The 27,932-nt window shown below is 37.7% G+C and overlaps 1 protein-coding gene across 1 annotated transcript; it reads right to left on the bottom strand.

Annotated features, from left to right (window-relative positions):
• Positions 1-747: 747 nt before the first annotated feature.
• LOC139152498 (membrane-spanning 4-domains subfamily A member 4D-like) lies at positions 748-27,687 on the bottom strand. The gene is made up of 7 exons (XM_070725656.1): positions 27,545-27,687; positions 20,833-21,127; positions 19,806-19,862; positions 10,609-10,725; positions 8,246-8,368; positions 4,830-4,956; positions 748-3,181 (listed from the first exon to the last, which is right to left on the bottom strand). Exons 2-7 carry the CDS (start codon positions 21,064-21,066, stop codon positions 3,003-3,005), a joined length of 837 nt encoding a protein of 278 aa, XP_070581757.1. The 5' UTR covers positions 21,067-21,127; positions 27,545-27,687; the 3' UTR covers positions 748-3,002.
• Positions 27,688-27,932: the final 245 nt, after the last annotated feature.

Below are 27,932 nucleotides of genomic sequence, written 5' to 3'. Positions count from 1 at the left end.
GTAAATGTTCTTTACCGCTAGATAACCGTGCAAGTGAATTGATATTTTGGGATTAAATTCCAACATCATATTTGTTGTTACAAATCTGCACTTTATACAATCCTTTTCCAATCACATACATTTATATCAGTTGTCAAACATATACAAATGCACAAACATTGCTATTTGAGTAAATGTGCTTAGTTTTTTGATAGACCAACATGTATAGTGCACCATCAGTCTTTGTGAAATTCCAAAATAAAATTTCGTAAGCACAAAAACACTTGAAACCACCCTATTCTTGTCAAATACCTGTATATCAATTGTCAAAAAATTATAAATGCACAGATAATGCCAGTTTTGTGTTTTAAATAGTTTTCTCATGAACTGCCATGTACAGCGTATTAGAATTTTTGGTGAAATTCCAAAATCAAATTTCTAATACCCATATGCATTTGTTATCAAGTACATTAATTTCCATTGTCAAACATCTATAAATGAATAGATATTGCAAGTTTTGTCACATTTGGAAAAAAATTCTTTATAGCTTAATAGCTTAACATTTACAAATGCATATATTAAGTACTATTGCTTGGCCAACTTTTGAATACCTTACAAATCATATAATGCCGAAGCATTTGTGGCCACTTCCTGTAAGGTTACCAGTTGTTATAGAAATTTTGCCCAGTTAAATCAGTCATTAATGATGTAAATGACCCTTTATGTTGAGCACGTTTCAAATTACAAAATCATTGTAAGCTGCTAAAATCGAATGCATCAATTTTATTTTCATGAAATGAGTTTTCTAGGTTTGCTACATATCAAATTTATTAAGGAAGCCTCATTACAGAACATTATGCTACATGTATCCACACTCAGTTTACCTTGAACACCATTTGTGTCTCTACTAAAATAAGAAATGTACATACAGTTTTCAGAGCACTACATTTTTTGAAGTTCATACAATTAGCAGGGTATGTTTTGTGAAAATTCTTCCCCATTGACTCACGAGGTTGATGGCGGCCATTTTGAATATCAGGTGTCAATAATGTCTTGGGAAATTTGTTTTTCTAATAGTGACCCCTGATTTTTATACTTAATTCGAAAAAGAATAGTTCAAATGTGCTTTTTTACAAAAAGTATGAGCAAAAGCTTGTCATTCACTCTTGAGGTGCATACTACCTAAAAGTACAAAGCCATTTGATAGGCTCTAAAATCATCATGGCACTTCCAGGATATACAATATTTACTTGGTAGAATGAACCGAAGTCTACCCTTAAAAATAAACACCTTACACAATGTAAATGAAAGGATACACATTACTTGAATGAGTCTCGGAGTCTAGGTATAAGGATAAACATCTCACAAAATGTGAAATTTACAACATGGATACACATGACTTGAATGTACATTCTGGTTAAGATAATAACATGCTGAAAATAAAAATAACAAAATTAAGATAATAAAATGCTGCTTTTGTAAAGCAGTATTAATTTAATAAACATGAATGGAAAAAACTTTATGTTACTTTACAAAAGCAAATATGATACACTCAATTTTCAGCTAATAAATCACACAGCTTAATTGGCCAATCCATAAGTGACACTGAAAAGGACCAAGCAGTCAAAATCCAGGTTATAGTGACACAAAATTGAAAAAATATAAAAATGGCCATTATATATATTTTACAATTATAATGGAGTGACCTTACTATATTCATTCAAGATTAAAATAAATCTTCAAGACTGGAGTTACCTGTCAAACAGTATTCAGCTGCATTTTTACTTGATTGTGTCGCACTCTTCTCTGTTCCCTTGCGTTCATGATGGAATAATAGACAGGTTTGGCTACACACTTTGTGTGAACGCATAGAGTTGGCGTTGGCGTACACGTTCATGTGCAAAAAGCCGTTTAGCTAGGTGTTACGTTACCCATTTGTGTGGCACGCACAAGTAATGATTCGGCTCAGCTTGGGTCCCCATTGTCTGTTACCACATCACAGGGATAGCTCAATGGTTATCCAGTATGCCGCAAATCAACAAAGAAATTACACATAAAAACTGACGAAAATACATGAATATCTTTGAGGATGTCACCATCATATAGCAAACTAACAACGAGCATTAATGATCCACAGTTTATACCATGTTTTGATACCTAAAGATGAGAATAAATTTAAACTTTTACAAATTACATGAAAACAGATATCTCCACGTAAATACCGCGATGCCGCCTCCGTGTACATGGAGAACGAATCATGCACAAGTCGATGACATCATCACTGAAATTTGTGGTGTTATGCATTCACATTCACGTAAAACGTGTAGCCAAACCTGTCTAATGATTCTATCCCTTCTTCAACAATTTACTTTGTTGATAATACCACTAGTAGAACAGATCAGTCAAAGAAACAACTTTCTGTTGTTCTAGACACAGTGAAGTTACTGAATGAGATGTTTGTTGTAGTCGAAGCATAGAAATTTGCCAATGTTCCAATGAAAAGTTGACTGGCAAATAAACTATGGTACAACCATACATACTGTTCTCCTAATGTGCATCAAGTACCGGTAACACGTAACCAGTAGTTTACTGTACTGGTATGGAATAAGTTAATCCAAACCTGACATTGCTGCTATAATTATCTGTAAAAAGTGTGCAGACAATCACATCTTGACCACTATACAGAAATTTGTTGCTAGACCCAAAGATGTTCAAGACACTGGCTCTGTGCAAATGGTGCACTGAGATTTTAATTTGCAACAAGATTTTTGTATGATGACTAAAAATTCATTGACAATTTGAAAGTTAAAAGGCAGTCACTATGAAACATATTTTAAAAGCGTATAGTTACAGCACTGTAAATAGCTAGGGACAAAATTTCATTCAGTAGTTCACACTGTAGTATAGGAACTATGTTCATCTATGGTATATGCTTCAGCTTCACTTCTGCCACAGGTTTAAGTGGCAGCTAGCATAGCGTATACCATAACCCAGGAGAGGTATTGTACTATTCTAACTGTTGATTAATGACTTGGTTTTGAGTCCATGCTTGGAGGTGATTGCTGAGCATACATAGCTTGACCTGAAGGATTGTACGGCTGGGCCTGTGGATGGTATCCCTGTGGGTTAGAGCCCTGGCTCTGTGGGTTATATCCCTGTACACCATATGCTTGACCCTGTCCTGCCATGGTCACTGGATAGCCTGGCAAAGACATTATAGATAGCAGTTTAACTGCAGTAACTTTTAAAATGCACACACACACTCAATCACTCACTCACTCATACATCAGGGCTTGACAATTCCTATCGCACGATGCCTGGGACAAGTGAAATTTACATTCAGGCAAGTCAAAAATAAAATCTGGTCGCCTGCTGGACAAGTTGTTTATACAACTTCTGGCGCAATCAACGCATACCTAAGTTGCGGTTTGTGCTCACCCGATTTGCGTTGTAGTACACCAAACATAATGTCAATCTCTGACTTTGTTTTAGATACAACTGTGACGTTCTTCTGAGATTCACTTGCCGAATCACACAATGATGCAATTTTTCGATGATCGACATGAAAGTGTTTCATCATCCAATCAAAAAATAGTTGCTTAAAATTTGGCGTAAGCAGCATTTCTTTGTTGTATGCTGACTGCTCTGCCCAAACAAATTAGGTAGAAAATTGCAAAACCCAATCATATTGCTTATCGACGATCGACCATGCTGTACTTGAAAATCATTTAAGCGGCCTCGCGAGGTAGATGAACATTGTTGGCAGATAGTCTGTGGAGTGATCGCTGTAAATATGACTATTTTACGGTAATATTTACCACTAACGCTAACAATGCGTTGTGCATTCTCGCGAGCCAGAGCATAATTTTCGCTCAACTGACCGACGCAAAAATCAAGAAAAGCTGTTGCCGTAAAGAGGCACGTGGTTTATGACGATGGGCATTGTGTAACTCAGAGAAATGACGCTTTGATGATTTATGACAGCGCCAATAGCACCAGTGTGATTGAGTGGGATCATCTGAGAATCGACGACTCAATGTGACGATGTTTCTGAAAAAGATCTAAACATAAGCATTATGATGAGGAAAACAGCCGTAGATGTTATCTCCCGACATGGAAAGCACAGTTGCCTTGGTTGAAATATGACGGTTCAAAATGTTCTGTTCGTCGTAATTCAAATACCTACCATTGCCAAACAACTTGGAAAGCGAAATGCTTTTCTTGACGGATGCGACATGTTTCGCGTTGAATCGATAAGGTCTCGATTGCCAACACCCAAATCGCATGAACTCGCAATGCATAAACCGAATGACGACGACCAGCAACAGAAACTGACCAATCTGTTTACGACGGCATTTATGCTTGCCAAACACGGGAAGCCAGTGTATGATATGGACCTTTAACATGAACTTTTGAGAAAAATCGGCATCAACATTGGCGAAAATTACCAAAATAAGAAAGCCCTGAAAGCCGCTATGGAATTCGTCGCAATTATTGGCTGTCCTGATTATTACAAATGGAGGACAAGTAAACTTTTTGTGAGGACAAGTGAACTTGAAAATCCACTTATCCCACGGAAAAGTGAACAGGAAAAACCATTGTCAAGCCCTGCATACATATACATACATACACACATATGTACATACGTACGTATGTCAGTCCGTCCATCCATCTATACATAAGACAATGTAAAACTTTTATGCTGAAGGTTATGGCTGTGCAGTAATATTTGTGGATGAATGTAATGTTAAAATCTGTCTGCACATATAACAACAATGTGCTCTCTATATAACTTCTAAAATTTGTGAACTCGTGATGAATATTGGAATTTCTTTAGGTCTCAAATTCACCTGTACTTTGGCCTGTCACTGGTCCACCATGTGGCATCATACCAGTATACACTGTTCCTTGTGCTCCAACAGAAGAGCCCACAGGTTGCATTGGGACACCAGGTTGTCCACCAGTGGTGAAGTAAACCTTTAATGGTTGATGTGTGTGAGTGTGAGAGAGTGGAAGGGGAGACAGCATAACATACATTATTATCACAAGGGCAGAAAGAACTCTTGATGCAGGAGGAAGTCAATATATGGCACTGTCACATTGTCAGAAACAAACAAGTTTGGTAGTCCTATCAGCAAATTGTAAATCTATCTGATGTACAAAATCCTCAAGAAACAAGTCATCATTGATGACACAGTCCCCACTTGTTAATGGGTATTTTGATTACAAGTTCTCAGAGAGGATAGAGTCCTCTTCATTAATTAGGTCTGTGATAAAAATACTTTGATACAGATGGTGCTCAATGGCTAAGAATGAGTTCCATGGTGATGAAAACATAAACCAATGTAGGCCGCCATCGTAAAGGTCATTAAATGAGTCAACTAGAAATTAATTGACAGGATGTTGCAAAACATTTTTGCGTACTATCCTAACACTAACAGATTATCAACGATACCATATTTCATAAAATTTGATGTAGTATTTACAACACTATGATATCAACATCTGTATCAAGTTTCATCAAATTTGACGCTGTATTTGTGGATATATCACTCTAATTAGGAAAGTTCATTACATATGCAATTACAGATTAATTTCTTGACATATCAGCCTAATTACGAAACTTCAATAATTGACATGATACTGCTACATGACGTGAAACAAATTGACGTACATATGTATGAAACAGGTCAATGTCCTTCTACCAACTTTGAATGATACTGGTGGAAATATATCTGAGATATGGCTCTGTACATGAGAAAATCATAACAAAATCGCTGCCACGCAGCGAGATTTGATCTTCTGTTTAAAAAATCAACACTTATATGTATGACATAAGTCAACGTCCATGTACCAACTTTGAATAAAATCAGTTGAGACCTGCCAGAGTTATGGCTCTCGACATGAAAAAAACCATAACAAAATTGCCACCATGTGGCCATATTGGACCATATCGTGAAACATATCGATGTACATATGTATTACATAAGTCAATGTCCTTGTACCAACTTTGAATAAATTCACTTGATACATGTCTGAGTTATGGCTCTCAGTGTACCTGAAAAAATCGTAAGAAAATGGCCGCCTGGCAGCCATATTTGATCGTATCACAAAACAAATCTAAACGCATATGTAGGACATAAGTCAGTGTCCTTGTACCAACTTTTAATAAAATCGCTTGAGATATGCCTGAGTTATGGCTCTGTACATGAAAAAATCGTAAGAAAATGGCCGCACAGCAGCCATATCGGATTGTATCACAAAACAAATCAACGTGCATATGTATGACATATGAAGTAATCCTTGTACCAAGTTTGTATGAAATTGCTCCAGGCATCTCTGAGATACCTGTGTGAAGGGACGCAGGCACGCACACAGGCATGCACGCACGGACATGACCAAACCTATGTCTCCCCGTGCCGTGTCCGTGGGGACTAATTACCTTTTTCATAACAATATATCAGAACGGTGATAAAACAGACATTGGTCAACAGTTTTTTTTTAAGTTGCACTGTTTAATGAAGTCTTCATATGGCTATAAATTTTAAATGATGACAATGACAATACAGATACCGTGTGTATACATACAAACAGCGTCAACATTGTGTTTTTTGCCCCAACACCCACACCCTTGGATTACTCAATGCACAGGGATATATTCAGGGACAATAAATATTAATATGAAAATCAACTCTAATAGCTTCTCTGTCTATAAATAGACAAAAAGCTAAAAACCAAATAAGATTCATTATCTAAAAGTTTTGGTTTTTTTTCTGTCTGCCTTTCTCTTACTTATACACTCTGCTCGCTTGAGATGTGACGGACTGCGCACTGTGTGTGGGTGTATGTGTGGGTGTACATAGTAAGATGTGCCCTCTTTCGGTAAACTCTTGCTTCCATGCATGAGCTGAATCTAGATAATCCTGCTGACTCAATAATCCTACAAAATATTCAGGTAACACGGAAGCAAGAGTTCACCAAAAGAGGGAGCATCTTACTACACATGCACTTTTACACATACACACACACACACACACACACACACACATTTACACAGTGCACAGGCTGTCACGTCTCAAGTGAGCAGAGCATATACCGGTAGGCGAGAGAAAGGCAGGCAGAAAAAACTTATTAACAACGAAATTTATTTGATTTTTATCATATTAGTATCTATTGTCCCTGAATATATCCCTGTGCTCAATGTAGCTACATGCAGCGTTTTAGGACAAACTGCACATAGAAGGGCAAAGTCACCATTTTTTACCTTTTCCGTGATATCACGAAAACAGGATACTTGCATTAAGTGACTCGATGTACAAAATGACAATGGTAAGTAACTGTAAAATTGTCAAAAATTATTTCTTTGCTGAATGCGGATAATTTTGTTTGTGACTGACCTCTCAACAATTTTTTCTCTCATCCAACTTGCTTTCCTTAAACAAATGAATATTGCCACAACATAAGGAAAAGCCAATCTCCTTATAAGGGCACCGCCAAATAACATTTCAATACAAAAGCTTGCATGAGGTCCAACTTTAAGTGACAGTGTATGTTCAGCCATGTCATGTGAGAATAAACACCTGAATTTGATTTTTGGGTACAGACCATGAAATGTTTCATTGAATACTTAATCTTGTCTCGCTGCATGGAGAGTTGAGGTTGTGTACAACTGACCAGTATTTTAGCATGTTTCAAGAAGTCAAACTACACAAACTACTATACTTTTCATGCCAAACCAAATTCATGAAGAAAAGCTCAAAATAGAGTGACTAAGACCCTTTCATGGAAAATACAGGCCTAAACATACACAATTGAAACAAAAGAATACTTGTACACTACAACTTATACTTCCCCAATAAGAGTCAACTATGAGGGATCATTAATGAAATCAAGAAGCACATTTTAAAGCTTAACATTCTAATAATTGTCACTGTGATTTTAATCTGAATGGTCGCTCTCAGGTGAGTTTGTTGACATTTAAGCCTCCTCACAGACAAACTGTTCACAGTGGCCAATTTCACTGACTTGTTCATAAGATTTATACTTCCTACTTGTAGAAAACACTAAAAGAACAATCAAACATACTTTATGAATGCACTCAAGGCACACTGAAATACAGCAAGTTGCTTTCCAAGACAAGCAATAGTCAACAAAATGAATGATCATTAATTAGAACATCGGTTAGAGTATGATTACCTAAATTTGAATACTTTTTATTATCAGAGACACTTTAGCCATCGTATGAAAATTTTGTCTGAATACTCACTGGTATCATTTGTTGTTGTCCACAGCATACAGCACGGCAGCAGATAACAGAGTGAATGATAGCGATGACACACTCAGCAAGTGCCAGTATAGTCATTATCCCATCAACAGCGCGATTCCCATCCTGTAGGTATCAAAAATGTGTAAAATTTATGAGGTTATGATAGGTATTATGACTGGACTTGCATTATGCAAAAATTTATTGTCTTGAATATGTTCTTTTGTGATCAATAAGACTGTATGAACTGTAGCATGCTTGAGGTAATCATATCAACATTACATTACATTAATGTGAAATCAATATATACTTAGGGGTTATTACACAAAGTTTGGGCAATACCGCGTCGTATTTGAGTGATGTGTCCGTATTTTGACGAGTTGCGCAGCAACGAGTCAAAATACGGACACATCATGAGGATATGATGCGGTATTTTGCCCAAACTTTGTGTAATCACCCTTTATCATACTTGCATGCCTTGGTTGTGACTGTTTTCCTACGGATGTTCCAAAATTAGAGACAAAGACAACTGAAATCAACCTTGCTTGGTCCTCGCTGTACTCATAAAAAAGTTGGTTGCTAAGGAGTGATGACAACCATATCATTTGAAGATATTATTCGCTGTTTGGCCATTCCACCTCAAGGGAGGCTTTATGGCACACTTTTAAAGCATATAATTTAAATGTTGAGATGTCGACACAGGTTTTCACAATTTGAAACAGATTTCAATTGAGTTTAAAATGGTGATGGATGTCAAACATAGACCAGAGTGTGTAAAATGAGTGTGTTTTTTGTGTTTTGAAACATAACCTCATCCCTTCACAAAAGTTATGAAGTCCGCCAAAATCGGGTCAAAATACTTGCTCCGCGCCAGCATTTGATTTCAAACTCAATCAAGTATGAACAGCTGAGAGCATTATCAGAGCAAGCAGCTCTGCGACATCTATGAATGCACAGTGGAAATAATCCCCATGCCCGCCAGTTTATCTCGAAGAATTATACATGTCCTTAGATGTAAAATATGTCAATTTACTAACTTAAAGGAATTTCTTAGTGGATTAGGGAAAACATGAAGTGAGTACACTGTAACTTAGCTGTAGCGTCATAACTCGTTCATGATTTTGTTGCAGTACAAATAAAACTTTCAAAGGTATTTACATCGTCTGCTCATATATTTTTGTTACTGGCTTGCCTTCATAGAACTAAACTTCTTTTAACAACCTAAACAAAAGTTTGACTTTAACTAGTATCTTACATTGTATCAGAAACCCGCACCGGACAAGATCATGACCTGTGAATCTCACTGACAGGTACAAATCGGAAATATAATATGTGCACCTTGTTGCGAGTATTTTCGGTACTGTTGGATTTTTGTGGCTCATTTATGGCTGTAAACGATGTAATTCACCACCAAGATACTTAAACTTGTCAACAAGAAACTTATTGTATAGCGGTGCTATCATGATGCACTGTCAATTGGGACTGCATGTATTCTTCAGCGACGTAGACGATATGAATACACTGAACTGTACGTATGGGACTGCCGTGAATGATGACAGGTGTGGGCAAAACATACAAATTTTCGATGCATTCGTTTGTTTGTTCTTGGTGCAACTGTACTTGTATCTAAGTGCGATGCCAGTGAACTGACTGCACACAACAAAATTTTGACCATAATTACGATGACGTTTCATAGTGTCATAAGTCTTATTCACTCAGCTGTTTTATATGTATACAAACATACCAACGAAGGTCGCGTAGCTATAAGTAGTTCGGTTACAGTGAAAATATAATTCGATTTTTAAAATGTTAAAATACAGGTTCATATCAGTACCGTCTAAACAATAGGAGAATGGCAATACAGGCATGGCATGCATGATAAATATCTAGTAAGTGATGTATTGGCAATGATATGTAGTCACAGAGGAATATATCTCAAAATAAATTGAGGTATGAGTGCCAGTTGTAACTTAATGAGTTCAACAAAGATCAATATTGATGTACATGTAGTAACCGTTAACAAGTGTTAACATGCTACTACCACATAGTCCTCTAAAGGTTTACATGAATGCAGTTTAATTCATTTATGATTAGTTCATTTGAAAATGTGTATCATTACTAGGGTAGTGCAGTCATTCCTGACAATGACATCGTCAAACTTGCCTCAAACATACATGTATTTTCCACTCATCATCGAAGCAGGTTTTAACATTTTATTGGTTCTTTCCCCTGATTTTTTCCATGTTGATAGTGTACTGAAAAAAAAGTGGGATAATTTTTAAGAAATCACAGAGGAACTGGTATTTTGTTAACTACAGAAGAGAAAAGATATTTTTATGATATATATATATATTCATTAGACATACCTCATTACCATAACCATAACCAATACCTTCTAGAATGGCTGCAGTAAGACAAATGGAGAACAGATATCCACCACTGACGGACGCTGCTATGATGGAGCACACAAGAGTTCCAATGATCTGCTCATAGGAAAGAATACAGGATTTTATTAATTTTGCTTATAGTGTTAGAAATTTAGTGAATATGTCGTCAATTTTGCTTTCCTTGTATACCTTTACTATGGAGTTATACAGATATTCGCCATTTACTGGTACTATTATTACTATCATTCCATAAGCAATCCATCTATCTGTCTATCCATCTATCTATCTACCAGGGTATATCTATCTACATGTATCTGACACTTTACACAGCTCCCTACATCCAAAGTTAAAGAAAGCTCAATGGTACTTTGAGTGATGATGAGAATGAAAAGCTCTCTGAAAGCTGTAAGTTTTTCACCATTTTTTGAAAGTGCTGAAATTGAGAGGTTTTTGTGCCCCAAAGAGTGAATTCTGACGCCACTATGTGTTGTTGCATTGTTATGTCGCCCTCTCGCATCAGCTCCTGTGTCTGGTTGTGGTCTTAATTGACCTGATGGTTAAACAGGGATTGTCTCCCCACTGGCGTTGTGGCAGCAATTTACAGACCTACACGCCATTTACGAAATAATGAAGCTTTTCCAATAGACCTTTCCAATACCAGCAGCCGTCCAGACTTCACTTATAAGTGGACAACCAGTCAGTAACTATAATATTACTGGGTATAACAGACGTTCGGACACTCTCAAGCTACACTCAACATGGCGAACCTCCACTGCGCTCCAAGGCAGTGGTGCCTGAGTAACTCAGAAAGCTGGCGCCGAAATCTCAGCTACACTTTGCACTGTTCTTGGGAGAGAGCACCACTTGATTTACAGACGATGACGAAGACACCCCTGCTGCTTCACGTCGGACAACACAACAAAAGGTCAACGCCATTGATTGAACTCATGCTGGGTCAGATCGCTAACTATTGCCCCATCATCTCTCGTAACACAATAGTCAGAAAGTCAACATCAGTGGACCATATCTGGCAAACCGTACGTCTTCACTATCAATTTCAGTCTACCGGAGCACATCTTCTGGACTTTTGTGACATTCATCTTCAGCCTGACGAGCGGCCAGGGGACACCTTTTCAAGCTTGACAGCATTTGTCGAGGACAACCTGCTTCGTAAGGACTGTGGCATTTCTCATAATGGAGAGGACAGATCCACCTCCTTCCTCATCAGAGCCAGCCTGTAACGACAGTGTTCCATGGCCACTTCCAGGTAGCAGTCCCTTTCTTGACACTTCCAATGATGCCAAGGACTGTAGACGACCTTCACGCAAATACAAGCTCCCATGACATTTAAGTGACTTGACTCTTGACTTTTAGTTTTTTTGCAGCAAAGTTCTACGTGTTCCCCCCTCGTGTCTTGAGGCAGTTGACCGTAGTTTGTAGTTCCTTGGTTTTTATTTCAGGTTTGCCGACTTGTTATGTAAAAAAAAATTGGTCACGCAACTATGTGGTGTTGCATTGTTATGTCGCCCTCTCGCGTCGGCTCTTACTCTTTACTTAGTTGTTATGCGCATGCGTCTCCCTCTCTCTCTCTCCGCATCGCCATGTTGTAGTTATGTTAGTCTTGTACCAGTCGTAATAAAGTTTGACGTTTATCTCCGACATCCTGTGTCTGGTTGTGGTCTTGACCTGATGGTTAAACAGGGATTGTCTCCCCACTGGCGTGAGGCACAGGAGGTGATGAGGAAAATGAGTGGCAACTGTACGATCAGATTTCATCTTGATGTTGCATGAGACTTTCCTATCTTGAACCCAATTTGAATATTTGTGAGAATAAGTTTAATAAAATGTTATTTTGAAGAAAATCAAATCTTCAACAATGATGCATTTTCACAGAAAATACCATGATAACTATTACATTCTGCAGTTTTAAACCAGTGCTGTCGATGGACAGACATACCAGTAGAGCACAGGGAAATATTCAGGGGCTATAAATACTACTAATAATAAACATAGGGCCAAAGTCCCTGAAGCTACTATAGACATGGATACAAAATTAAGTATTTCCTGACTGTATGAAATTATCTCACTAAGGTCATCCTAGGGACTTGTAAACCAAATATTAAAGCTGTTTGACCAGCGGTTTTGAAAAAACAAGCGACTCAACAGTTGACAGAGCTCTGCTGTGTTATGTAGAGAATAACTTTTTGTGACACCTGTATTGATGAAGAAGGTGGATATCTTTGATAGCTCATTTCAGGATGGAAAAAACAATTCCGTAAAATACAGATTTGCATATTTCATCACAATTTTAACAAATCTAAGTTGGGTTATCCCTAGGGACCTGTATACCAATGACAAAGCTGTCTGACCAGTGGGTATGAAGAAGAAGATTTTTTACCAAAAACGCCTTTTTTGGCACTAATTTGCATATTTTCAACAATATCAAAAATTAATAAAAATAGTTTCTCAAATCATATATTTTATCCACACAACAAATACCAAATCAGTAAGTACTGCAGTTCTCTAGATATTTGAGTGGACGGACACCTCACAAATGGATATACATAATACATACATACATACATACTGACAGTGCACGCTAGACAGATACCCATCCCAATAGCTTCTATAAGACTATATTAGTCTATAGTAGCTAATAAACGAGAGTTAATTACATTCTAATTAAAGTAACAAGACTTGCTTAAATCAAGATTTTCGTCATAAAAAACAGCATATCTGTAAGGTTATAAAGAATCTTAGCTGGTTATTTTATCAGTATTTTCATCCAATTAACCAAGCACATTTTAACTTTCAAATTAACATTGTAAGTAAGTTCTGTTGAATAAGTTGAGACTGTACGTACTCAGAGAAAGCACACTGAAGAGACAAATGTTTGAAACTTGAGAAGTTCAAGGTCATCAAAAGCATCATGTAACACTTTCATTGCACTGTTTACACAGATTGCATAATTGCTATAAATAGCACATGAGGAATCTTACAGCCCAGCTTTACCATAAAAACCCTATCACTTTGACCACTCTTTTAATTGACCACTCTATTTTTTTCCTCAAAAAGTAATTTTATTTTATCCTTACCAAGTCAACCATAAATGAAATTAGAACTTTCTCTATCTCTATTTATTTGACCACCCTATCATGACACTATTATGAGCAATTTCTTTTAGATAACATACAGGGCACAATAAATGACGGTTCAGAATATGTCAAAGTTGGGATTCAGGAAAGTTGTTTCAATCCTCCAAGATGGTAAGCATTTCACTATGAACTGTCAAAAAAGTTGAACTTTCTGATAATTCTAAAATTATTTTGGCTTTGATGATTTCCTAATTAATTCAATTATTTAAAATCACATTAATTATTTCTTTCTGGGTGAATTGATAGGGTTTATACAGTACAAGAATTGCATACAATATAAGTCAAATTTTGACCAAAAATGGAAAAAAATAGCGTCAATGACACTGTAGCTCCCATCCTGGACTATTTAGTGTTTGTTCTCTGGTCAGATATTTCAACATGTGTGAAAGGGATAAAGTGCATGAAGTGAAAATACTTAAATGAAATGTACTGGAGACAGTGAAATATGTTTAATGTAATTATTCAGAATATAAAAAGGGAAAAAATACAGAATTAGATATATCGAATACTGTGATACAACCATTAACTCAACAAGTCATTTACAATGACATAGTCCCCACTTGTAATAGGAGTATTAGTCTTGATGGGGCAGGAAATGTGGTCATTAAGAAGTATCACTGGAGTGTATATGTTGAGATCTATGGGCACATAGGTCTATGTCGTTGTTCCCAATTTGAAACACATGAGGCATGTCTAAGTTATGGTTCTAAATCGGGAAAAAGATCAGACCTCCAGCAGTAATGGCCAGCCAAGAAATACATATGCGCATTATAAATGAGGTACAAGATGTGACATCTTAAGGTCTAATATCCTATCAAAATTGGAGGGTATAGAACTTGTGGTTACTGAAATATGCAAATATGTATAATCAAGGTCAAAGGTCATCGAGGTCACATGACATTTTGAATAAAAAAATTATATCGCTAATTAATCCCTATATGCCAAAAAATCAGATCTCTAGCTCTATTCGCTTGCCCAGAATTAGATGTGTACATAATTAATGAGGTAAAGCGTGTGTTGTCATAAGGTCTCCCATCCTACTAAATACAAAGGACATAGAACTTGTGGTTACTTATTTATTGACATAAACATATATTTTAGGTAAAAGGTCATCGAGGTCACATGATATTTGGTCAAAAAATTTCTCTCCTATAGTTATCCCTATATACCAAAAATCAGACATCCAGCTCTATTGGCTCGCTCAGAATGAGATATGCGCATAATTATTGAGGTACAGTATGTGGCGTCATAAGGTGTCCAATCATACCAAACATGAAGGCTGTAGCACTTGTGGTTACCTAGTTATGGAAAAATATGTATATTTGAGGTCAAAGGTCACCGAGGTCACGTGACATTTTGTCAAAAAAATTGTTTTGCTAAGTTATCCCTATATACCAAAAATCAGACCTCTAGCTCTATTGGCTCGCTCAAAATTAGATATGCGCATAATTAATGAGATACAATATGTGGCGTCATAAGGTGTCCCATCATACCACACATGAAGGCTGTAGCACTTGTGGTTACTGAGTTATGGACAAATATGTATATTTGAGGTCAAAGGTCACCGAGGTCACGTGACATTTTGTCAAAAAAATTGTTTTGCTAAGTTATCCCTATATACCAAAAATCAGACCTCTAGCTCTATTGGCTCGCTCAAAATTAGATATGCGCATAATTAATGAGGTACAATATGTGGCGTCATAAGGTGTCCCATCATACCATACATGAAGGCTGTAGCACTTGTGGTTACTGAGTTATGGACAAATATGTATATTTGAGGTCAAAGGTCACCGAGGTCACGTGACATTTTGTCAAAAAAAAATTGTTTTGCTAAGTTATCCCTATATACCAAAAATCAGACCTCTAGCTCTATTGGCTCGCTCAAAATTAGATATGTGCATAATTAATGAGGTACAATATGTGGCGTCATAAGCTGTCCCATCATACCATATATGAAGGGTGGTAGCACTTGTGGTTACTGAGTTATGGACAATATGTATATTTGAGATCAAAGGTCATCAAGGTCACATGACATTTTGTCAAAATATCCGAGATATCTGCGTGAACGGATGGACTCACGGATGGACGAACAGTATACACATATTGACTGGCCATGAGGGCAACAGCATACGTCTGTACCCCGAGGGACTGTGAGTCCCCCCAAAAACAGACTGTTTCCCGAGGCCGTAGGCCGAGGGAAACAGTCTGTTTTTGGGGGTGACTCACAGGCCCGAGGGGTTAAAGACGTATGCTGTTGCCCTAATGGCCAGTCAATATGTGTTTTGTAACACACCTCATCCGTAGTCATACATAAGAACGTACCATACACAAAAGTTGTCGCATGTAAGCTATATGATGTAATATGTTGGAGTGGTTCAGCAAGAAAAAGATTTTGCCGACAGGGTCGCAATACTTCTGCAAAACGTTCAATGCACCTTTGATTATCGTCTTCGTTCGTTTCGAGTCCTTGTTTGAAACCAGAGCATTCAGTTCTTCTTCAGAAAGTAGGATAAACCGAGAAATTTCTCGACTATCGTTTCGCTCGTCCGCAGACGGCATCTTTGTTTACATTCCAGTTCGCGCATGCGCCAATGTTTTTTTGACGTCAGCGGGCATCATTTTTCGGAACTGATGCCTGGCAGGCAACAGTTCCGGCAAATGATGCCTGATGACGTCGTTTACGTGGATCAGCACAAAAAGAACGCATCCCACGTGACTGTCAATTGGCGAATTAGAACACAGACTGCGGATGAGGTGTGTTACAAACGGACATGTCTAATCTATAAGCTCACTGGACTTCATCCGTGGGGACTAAAATTGTGTCACTGCATCGTTTTTGCAATATGAATATGATGAGAAACTAAATTTTTATTTTTCGTGGCCTTATACATGGGAGTCTATGGAGATCTGCCTTATACATGGGAGTCTATGGACGTGTAAACTAAAAATATGCAAATTTCACCACGATTTGCCCAAATTTGGGAAAGGTCACTCCTATGCACTTCCATACCAAGTTTCAAATCAATCGGACTTGTGGTTTCAGAGCAGGAGATTTTTTGACCAAAAATGGGAGAAAATTACAAAAAAATTCATGAAAAATAACAAGTCCAAGATACTGACCCAAGATGTGCACAATCATTTCATGTCAGCCCAAAGTACTTACATGCTAATTTTTCATGTAATCTGCTCAGTGGTTATTGAGTTTTTTCAATTTTGACTGTTTTTACATTTTTTCACTTAATTTGCATATTTTTGGCAATGACAACTTCATTTGAACAAAATCTCATCTACAGCCCATCATCCATGTACACACCAAATATCAAGATGAAATGTACAGCGGTTTTGGAGTTTTTGATGTTGACGGACAGACATACAGACATACAGACATACAGACATACAGACGTACAGACATACAGACATACAGACATACAGACATACATACATACAGACATTTCCCTAGCCTATAAGAATAGCTTCCATTGCCATATATACATATGGCTATGGGAGCTAAAAAATTCCTTAAAAATACAGATTTGCATATTTCATCACAATTTGAACAAATCCAAGTTGGGTTATCCCTAGGGATCTGTATACCAAATAACAAAGCTGTCTGACCAGCGGTTATGAAGAAGAAGATTTTTTACCAAAAACGCCTTTTTTGGCATTAATTTGCCTATTTTCAACAATATCAAAAAATTAAAAAAAAAGTTTCTCAAAATCATATTTTTCATCTACACAACAAATATCAAATCAGTAAGTACTGCGGTTCTCAAGATATTTGAGTGGATGGACGCCTCACAAACGGACATACATACATACATACATACATACATACATACATACAGACTGACGCCGGACGGATACCCATCCCAATAGCTTCTATAGACTATAGTCTATAGTAGCTAAAAATCAAATAAGTTTTGTTGTTTACAAGTTTTTTCTGTCTGACTTTCTCTTACGATGGAGCTTTGAAGCTCCATCCTCTTACCTATACGCTCTGCTCGCCCGAGACATGACAGACTGCCCACTGTGTCAGATATGCATAGTAAAATGCCTCTTTCGTGCTTCCCAGGTGACCTGAATCGGTTGTGGGATTATCAATCTGATTCCCCAAGGGGAGAAAGCGGCCTGACGGTGATTAAAAATTGGCTGGCTGGCGAAATCAGAGTTCTCCACAGTCCAAAACAGCGTTGCGGCGTGCAACGCTGTCGTTCAAGCCCGCGACGCTTTAGATCTCACTACGATGTTGTTACCAACGACGCTATGAGGTTCAGTGGCAAATGTTCACAATGACACTGGGAACTTCCGTAATTTGTCTTACAACATCACCAGTTATTACTCCTTTCATTTGTATGAACAGTGATAGCAACAGAACGATTTCATATGTCCCATCCTTGACGGTACCAGCGGCTTTAACTCCCGACAGAAAAAATTAATATACAACCATAGCCAAAAGACAGCAAAAGTCAGGGACAACTTCTGACAAAATATTTTATATCACTATTTCAAATCATACAGATTACACAATGCCTAGATAAAGAACTTACAATTTGGTATATTTCCGCTCCACTTACATATTGAAATAAACAGTGAACTTGAAAAGAAGACGTCATGTATGCTGCCAATCAACAGCATAGCATAGCTTAGTGTGAACTGCATGCGTTGGCTGCACGCAAACGCAACTCAATTTTCCAAGATCAAACGGCCAATACTTTGTGTAAAACATCAAATTTGCAATGAAAATTGTTGGAGCCACTGGTAAAAACTCTTCACAGATGGTGGTTTAATTGCTTTAAACAAATGTAAATACATATGAAGCGAATGATAACCAACATGGCGTGCGTGAATGAGAATACTGAAAACAATAGCAGATGTGACATCAGTGGGACTGTTCTATTTTGGCACTGGGGGTGCACAGATGTAGAGAACCCTGATGAATGTTCTGAAAAAACGTGGAACACTAGCAGTGTTGTAACGGGAACTTCAATGTCTCATTGTTTTACATCTTTTAATAGTTTCTTTGATCTAAGAAGCAGTTTCACCAACTGTAACAGTACCATTATACTCTCCTAACCTTTCTTTATTTGAGATAGACAAGGGTAGAAGCTTATGCAACTTCGTTAGGATGTACTATATTTTGAAACAAGTCATTGACAATGACATAGTCCCAACTTGTAATAGGAGTATTAGTCTTGATGGGGCAAGGAAATGTGGTCATTAAGAAGTATCACTGGAATGTATATGTTGAGATCTATGGGCACATAGGTTTATGTTGTTGTTCCCAATTTGAAACACATGAGGCATGTCTAAGTAATGGTTCTAAATCGGGAAAAAAGATCGGACCTCTAGCTGTGTTGGCCAGCCAAGAAATACATATGCGCATAATAAATGAGGTACAAGATGTGACATCTTAAGGTCTAATATCCTATCAAAATTGGAGGGTATAGAACTTGTGGTTACTGAGTTATGCATATATATGTATAATCAAGGTCAAGGTTGTTGAGATCACATGATATTTGTAATTCATGTCATACTGTGTTATTTCATGCATCCAGTAGTGTCTGATAAATGTCAATACATGTCGAGTCATCAGCAGTCAATTTCATTGCTTGATAACTAAGTTTGTAATTTTGTCAAACTCAAAGTCATTTCTTCCATTCAGGGGTCCCATTAGTAGGTCAAGTTGTTCTGTTGAGTACAGTTGAGTCTGTTACTGCATATCCAACATTCTGTGAAGCGAATTACTATTAATGAACCTGTTGTGAAACACGTGAGCACCTTCATCAGTTCATATCTGGTTCTACATTGGTTGCAATTCAGTCAATCTTATAAAAGCCTCCACCGTTTGTCAAGTAAACAAAGGAGAAGGTTTGTAATCTAGAAAATACTGTTCTTTATTGCAAATTTCACAAGAATTATGTGAAATTCATACTTGTCCCTGTGTATGTACTAATACATGCATACACATTTGATTAAAGAAAGGACATTTTTTCGACATTTGAAATTTAAAAGTATACATACCAATCCTTTAGTTTTACTCTTCGATGCTGCAATTCCAAGGCTGCCAGTTATAATAAACTGTAAGTTCATGGAGATATTGAAAAGAAATTGTATCAGTTTGTTTAGTGTGGGTCCATCAAACCTTTGTAAATTTTCAATATAAAGCAAAATATCACCCTCAGTGATTGGTGTAAGGGCAAAGGAAAATTACTTGTGCTGTTCCAATAACATGGTTTTCAAAAATAGGGTAGGTAGGTAGGTAGGGTATTTTTCTAAATATTTGTATTTTTCAAAACAATTTATATTTTTCAATGGTTCAGTGCGATGAAACACTGGCCAATTTTTCCCGAAAAACATAGCATATAAAAGAATAAAAACATAAAAGACATCCTTGTTCAAGCAAAACTCAAACGCAAGGTAACGGACGCATGATTTTATGGGGATTTTTCTTTCTTTTTATACTTCCACATTTAGGTACATGTAGCTCTAAAAAGTCTAGGGTTGAGAGGTTAAAAATAGGGTAGGTCAGGTTATCGGAACATATATTTTTTGGGCCCTAACATGCGATTTTGACCAGTCCACAACATATATCCACAAGTTACAGAAAGTAAACTGGTCAAAACAGGCTGGTATAGCAGAACCAGTTTATGAGCGTGGTTTATTGCTATTGTATTACAAGAGTGTGTTGAAATTTTGGCATGAACAACAACTGGAATTCTTTTCTATATGAAAGATATGCGCAACTGTGTTCAAACTGTGTTATATCCCAAAAACACAGTGATTTTTTAGACATCTAGACAAATCAGATCACTGTATTTTGAGATCAACATACTGATATGATGAGACAGATAGTTTGAATATGATTTTGCCATTCCTAGATTCCATACTTTTCCCAGACATGAGAAGTAATTTGTCTTCTTGAATTATAATTTGCATTATTTCATGGGATTTTGTCAGTGTGAAGTATATGTACATCTAATCCTTGGATATTGAACTTTGATAATTTAAAGAAGAGGTAGAGGCACGTGACACTAAATCAGATACTTACAAATATTCCACACCATATGGAACTGCCGACAAAGGATAGTATACCACTCATGACGATGCTTACAATCCCAAGAAGTATCAGTATTGCACCAAAAATCAGCTGGCAAAGTCCAAAGGCAAAGCATGCTTTGTGGGCAAAATTTGGCACTGAAGAGCCAGGAGTGAGTTGCATGTAGACGGTTTGTTGTTGAGGTGCTGCCACCACCTGTGGCTGGCCTTGCACTTGAGAGTTCATGTTAGACCCAGTAGTGGTTTTAAGTAATGTATTGTTCTGCTTACGTCAGGTACTTGAGGACCTACACATGGTAAAAAGTTCAAAGTGCAGTACAAATGAAACAGAGAAGATCTGATTGCACAGATGCATTAAACGTCCAACGAATTCTGTCAGTGTATACATCTAAGAAATTCTGAGTATACAACCTTTATCAAATTTCACCTTCTCATTACCACTGCTTGACCGAATCTTATCAACTTTACCTATGGTAAAGTTGAATCTACAAAGGAAAACGGAGGTGAAATCAGTGTTTTCTCCAGGAAGCAACATGATTCCCCAGCCCCCTATCTGATCTAAATCCCCCTTAAAATTATCACAGAGGTGTGCAATTGCCATATTGATTAGGAAAAGTATTGATATTGGTATTCAGCATCGTGATTAGTGCCCATGATGGGACATTACAGGCTAAGATTGCCTCCAGATCATAATGACATTTTCCCATGAAGATTCTGGATCATTTATGTCAATGCAAATAAGCTATAATTGGTGATAACTTGGTGTAAATGTCAATATGTACACACTGATTATGAACTTGATACTAAGACTAAGTATGGTTATTGATTGGCTAAATAGGCTGTGCCAACTACAGTGTTTCAGCCAGCGTGCGGCATTGCGACATTTGACGCAATTTTTTTTGTTTTGTCTCGATAAAATAACTGTTGTGGGTCACCATGACGCAATCTGAGTAGGCCATATTTTAGTGGTATTGAATTTTTAGACAGTGCCTCCTGGACAGAAACTACGGCTAACAATAAAATGTTGTAAGATGTTGAAACGGTTTACCCTCCTTCCTACAAAGTTGCAATGTATTGAAACAGTTTACTCTCCTTTCTACAAAGTTACAAATTCCCTGGTACGTAAAACAAACATTGTTGCTGTTCGATACTACAATACATCACGGACGCACAACGTCCATGAATACACTGAGGCTTGGTTCTGCGCATAGGTGAGTGCCGCGTACCGGTCGTCCTTGAGTTCAAGTTTTACCTACATTGCTTGCATCAAAATTTGGCCTGCAGCTACTCAGTTTGATAGTAAAAACCATAATTTCTAAGGAAACTTTCACAAACAGAGTCATTGTACAAGTGAAAAGGAGAAAAACTGAGGTTTTCTGAAAGGTCAAATCTGGGTCATTTCACGTGATGTCATCAATGAAGACCCCTTAAGTACACAATTATGGTTCAAAAGAAACCACCTAGGAGGGCCAATAGGTACAATCTTATGTTAAAAAGAAATTTCTTGGTGCCTTCCAATTTAAATGGCATTTAGCTTGACTGTCAGTTTTAAATTCTACTTTATTAAGAGTCATGGCAAAGGGAAATTGTCAACCGTACTTGCAGTAAGCATATTCATTTTCAAATCTTCACATTTGAGAGCTGCAATTTTGCATGGTAACTTGACATCAAAGCAACAATTCAAAAGTAGAGCTATTAAATTTTCCATTTGGCATATTTCAAACCGCTATAACTTATACAAAAATGGTGTGATTCTGAATGATTTTAATATTTCTGCAGATTCCACCAGTTTAATGATATAATAGTGAACATCACTAGACATTTCTTGATGATATCAAAATATAAATGAAAATATTTCTGGGCTTAAAAGTGTTATCATAATCTTTGAAACAATGATTACTCTAAAACATTGGGAAATTAAATGAACAATATCAATATTGTGTATTGTTTTACAGGATTTGGGTTTGGCCAAACCATTTTTGTCTCAAGAAAAATACTTATGCTTAAGATGCTATTGAGCCTGCTTGATCACAACTATGACACAACACCAGGGCCTTAAACACCACAATAATTGTATCTACATTGCCACTATGCTACCCAATGCTTTCTTCTGCATGGAAGATTTTATCTGTGTGGCTCACAAAATTTTCATCATGACTTTTTTTAAAAACTACATAAATTTGCCACATTAGGAGCTTGTAGCTTAAATGTATTTAGTTGTCATTTTGTGAACACTGACAGAATGCTACAGAAATATTCTGTACCTTTGTTAATATACACTTCACGTTGCTACCTGATTTTTAGAATTGCCACCTAATTTTATTCTGGTGGTAAAAGTTTACCACCAGAATGAAAAAATATTTCTATCACTTTAATGTCATAAAAACACAGATAATTAATGCAATAAAAACTGAACAAATATTTCTTTAATGTAAAATACAAAACATTTCTTGAATACCAAGAAAGTTGTTGCCACACTTGAGATCATAAACTGCCTAAAATATGTTCAAAGTGGCTACAAGATTTTTGATTTGGCTAATGAGTTGGCTAATCATCTTGGTGACTTAGGGGAGCCCTACAGTTTATGTGCATACCACGTGGTAGCAGTAAACTTAATGATACTTCAAGTTTCATGTTGGCACAATTTTGCACAACACCATTGGCCTACTATATATAATTACCGTTAATGCACTCACCTGACTTGCCTATTGAACACCAAATATATTACCAGGTCATAATGACACATAATGACACTGCACTGTGTTGTTTTATTGAAATACATTACATGTCCCCCAAAATTTAATTTGTCCCCCATTCAGACATACTATGGGTCACTGTGTCCCCATGCAAGCAAAAGCTGGCTGAAACACTGCAACTATCACCAGTACTCCTCTCTTGTGAAGAGCTAGTCTTCGACACAATCTCTTTTTATTTGATCGGGACCATGCTGAAATGCATTTTCACATTTGGGTACAGCTGCAGTAGAACTTTTAGAGAAGAAGCATTGTTCCTTTTCTGTATGATCAAAATGGATGTCATTGACATTTGAGTGAACAATGGAAAATATTCACACACGGTGGCCAGGTGTATACTGGGAATACTGGAAATAGGCATGAACCAGTATCAATTTATTCCTGCTACAAATTACTGCCCAGGCCTGCCTGGGGAAAAGCATTACCGACTTTTATCGTTTTTAGACAAGAATATTATTATTTTTTATACCACTTAATTTTCTGCAGTAAAAATAAGCCAATTTCCCTGGTTGGATATTCTTTGCTATTATGTAAATAACTGGTGAGGGAGGAATGTCCCAAGCAAAGGATGAGAATACTGTAGGCGTTGCTGCGGTTGGAAATATCAACTTGTGAAGGTACTTTCAATGTCAAACTTTTATTTTCTTCTTCTCGAGAAAGTCAGCTTTCTTGACATTGGCATGGGCCTGACAGCAAACGAATTCCCAGGATCTATCCCAAGGACATGCGTGACTTAAAGATTGTCTTTGTTTGACCCAAATGAGGTGGCCTTCAAGATCGTACAAAAATTAAGATGATGGTCAAAATATTGAAATCAAACTGAATTGTAGTGGGGCTGTAAAATTAGGAAAGTGAACTCAATTTTTCAAGATAATGAATTGACATTACCAGGACATTACTGCCATGCATAGAGTTAATGGACTGACAGAGTTTGGCCAAAATGCGGCCAATCCACTATGTCTAAATGGGTATGAGAAAATGTTCATTGCAATGTTACAAAATTGTGTCTGAACTTATTTTATAAAGTGTGTATTTGTAACTTCTAATATTGCTATCTCATATGATAATATAATGGTTAAAACATTTCCTACACAGACAAGAAGAAAAAAACAGGAGATTGCTTTTGATTTAATATTTGACCCACACTTTTAACATTTATCATGATGAGTTAATACGGTTTATTAAATTTTTCATTAATCAGAACTGATCTCCACACCAATATTCCCCTTGGAGAAAACATTGCCTGTCAAGATGAGGAACAAAGTGGGTGTTCTGACCATTCAAAACTATGCATATATTGTTTGCGCCTGAGTTTGAGCAACCTTTATAACTCTTTTGACGCCAGGACATTTTAAGTGCCTATGACATGCCCATAAAACCAAACGTAAAATCACTCTTTGGGTCTTGAAGTTAGCTTACGTCACTGCCTTGCATTGTGTATCGCTCCCTTTGTCCAGATAAAAGGCACGTAAAAGTTAAGGGTGGGCGTACACCCTTAGCCCAACTCGTTCGACATTTTTTGGCATTCACACACATTTTCTAACTGAGGCAACATGCAATCTATAGACAGTCCCCTGGCTTAGTTATTGACAAGAAAAATTAAAAACTTTGGAAATGATGTCAAAGACCCTTTAAAGGAAATTTAACATCATGCATCTCTTATGTTTGCTGCTGTACCGTAGTACACAACGTTCCCCCCCCCTCCCAGCGATTATTGATGATTATCACATGCACAAGCCAAGTTCGTCGTCTCCGAACAAAAAATACGGGATTTATTCTCTGGTCGTTCTACGTCATGACAACCCGCATCTATGTCATCAATTTTGGTGCGTCGGACCTTTTTTTTGTCGATCTTCGGTGTGCTCGTAAATATGTAAACAAACAACTTGGTGGCGGATGTTTCTCCCACGATCAAAAGTCATGTAATGAAATCGATATTTTCACAGACTACGACATTACTAATCCGAACAATGTAAACACAAGAGTGTACCGCCTGTATATTCCGAAGGAATTACGTGAATAATTTGAGGAAACAACGAACTCGAAGCTGGTCGTGTATACCGTGGGTTCCGTACGCATTGCAAACAGGGTCAGGCGCGACGTTTACAGTGTTCGCGCCGTCAAGATTCAGTCCATATTTGTTCTCGAAAAATAGCGTATCTTCGTCTGTGATAAATTTCTAGGACTATGTTATCTTTGAAATAGAGTATAACTTTGCGGAAGGTAGCCTACATGTAGACCGAGAGCTGTCATTTGATCCACACATGAACGAACGTGAGCGCAAATGCACACGACGGACCTTCGGACTGGAAATGATTGACAATTTGTGCACGGCGAACTGATATTTATTCCTAAAGTAGTTCAAAAGTTTAAACGCGGAATCGTCATGGAAAACTTTTATTTTGCAAAAAATAACGAATTATTGGCTTGTACATGTGATAAGTATATTATTCCCTAATATTTTTCTTCATTCAGCTCGGAAAATAATCGTGACGTAATGACCGTGTCACCACTCGTCTTCGACTCATGGTGACACGGTCATTACGTCACTCGTATTTTCCTTCGCAGAACGAAGAAAAATATTAGGGAATAATATCTAATTGTGAGAAGAGTAGTTGTAATATCGCAGCGGTACTTGTGGCATATATCGAACGCGCTCGGGTCACTGTGGCGATGACCCCAATGACCCGACCGCGTTCGATGTACGCCACAAGCACCGCTGCGCACGCGCGCACTGCGATATCACAGCTATGAGAAGAGAACTTTGCAAGTGCCCGCCGGTCCCCTTACCCCACCACGGGCGTGATGTGAACTGGGTAGCTTTAGTGCAGAGTCATGCTACGTTCCGATACGTAAACTACCCCGTCCACATCAATTCTGTGTTCGCCACCCTAAAAATAGCCGCGGTCTGTGTGGGAGAAAGTTGGCTGCTGCACTGCACAGTGCACCAACTCTGAAGTCACCATGTTGTGCGAGCGTATCATGGATACAAAACATTACAGGCGAAGCGAATGTTTTGATTCGAAAAGATAACAGTTGGTTTATTTTTGTCGTTGAACTTATTTGAGTAGCGGATCACAGCCTAAAATCCATCAGATATCATCAATTAATCACTTTCAAGTATATAAAAACATCTGTAGGCCTCTCGCACTCACTCACTCTACGGCGTCAACTACAACAGTGAGTTAGTTGAACCATAGACAGTCGATAAATTTCTCGGGGGTCCAGACACTTCGCACCAAAACCAGTTCGCCCCACACAACTTCGTCCCAAAACCATTTCGTACCAAAACCACCTCGTCCCAAGTACTACTTCGCCCAACCCCACTTCGCCCCAAGTACCACATCGTACTCAAACCACTTCGCACAAAGTATAGTACCGTCAACTCCTCCTGAAACAACGATATACGACGTATCATAAGGTTGTTTTTACCTACAACTTGGAAGCAATAGTGTGTTAGGACATTTTGGCTACCACGAACCATTTACTGTTGCATGAAACCATAAGCTCTCTAAACGATAGAATAAGAAAAAAGAAACACGCAAATGCTACAACTCAGGTGCCGTGCGCGGAATTGCACGATGTCAATTTTGCGAAATGCGTACACTTTCAAGATTTCAGTCCCAGGATGACAGGAAGGTGGTTATTTTCAGCTTTACCAGTTAGCGACAAGTTTCGGGCAAAGTGGTTTGGGGGACATGACTTTTGGGGCGAAGTGGTTTTGGTACGAAGTTGTTTTGGTGCGAAGTGGTTTTGGTGCGAAATGGTATGGGACGAGATGGTATGGTGCGAAGTGGTTTTGGTGCGAAGTGTCTGGGAACCATTTCTCGAGGGTCAATGGTTGAACTATCAGTGTTCGAGCTCTCTGATCCGTGGAGGAGAACACCTAGATGGTGAACAAAGGTGCAGGCTTCTTACAGCTATCTGTAACACTAACGATTTTTGACATACCTCTTGCTTACTTGTCTTGTTGTCGGACTGCGCGGCCATCGACGACGTACGACGTGGTACTACGTTTACATGTAATATAAGACTGAACACCGTGAACCCGCCTGCCTTGGTATTTGCATATCGGACATTTGCATATTTGTCATGTCAGACTCCCTAGCTTACACTTTCATACAACATATCATACGTGTCATATGCCTGAGCCAAAGGCAAAGGTACTAGGTATCATCAATACTGCCACTACACTGTTATATCCTGCTGGTGATTCGGTCATTATCAAAACCAGATATGCATTGAAAATGCTCACGTGTTTCAGTATATGTTGTAGTTGTTGTAGTTGCGACCTTCAGTAGGCTAATATTTTATTATCATATCTTCAATGAACATAGCA

This window comes from Ptychodera flava, chromosome 16 (assembly GCF_041260155.1).
Source record: "Ptychodera flava strain L36383 chromosome 16, AS_Pfla_20210202, whole genome shotgun sequence".
NCBI lineage: Eukaryota > Metazoa > Hemichordata > Enteropneusta > Ptychoderidae > Ptychodera > Ptychodera flava.
The sequence above is the reverse complement of the archived record's forward strand: the minus strand, read 5'-3'. Positions and strand labels throughout refer to the sequence as shown.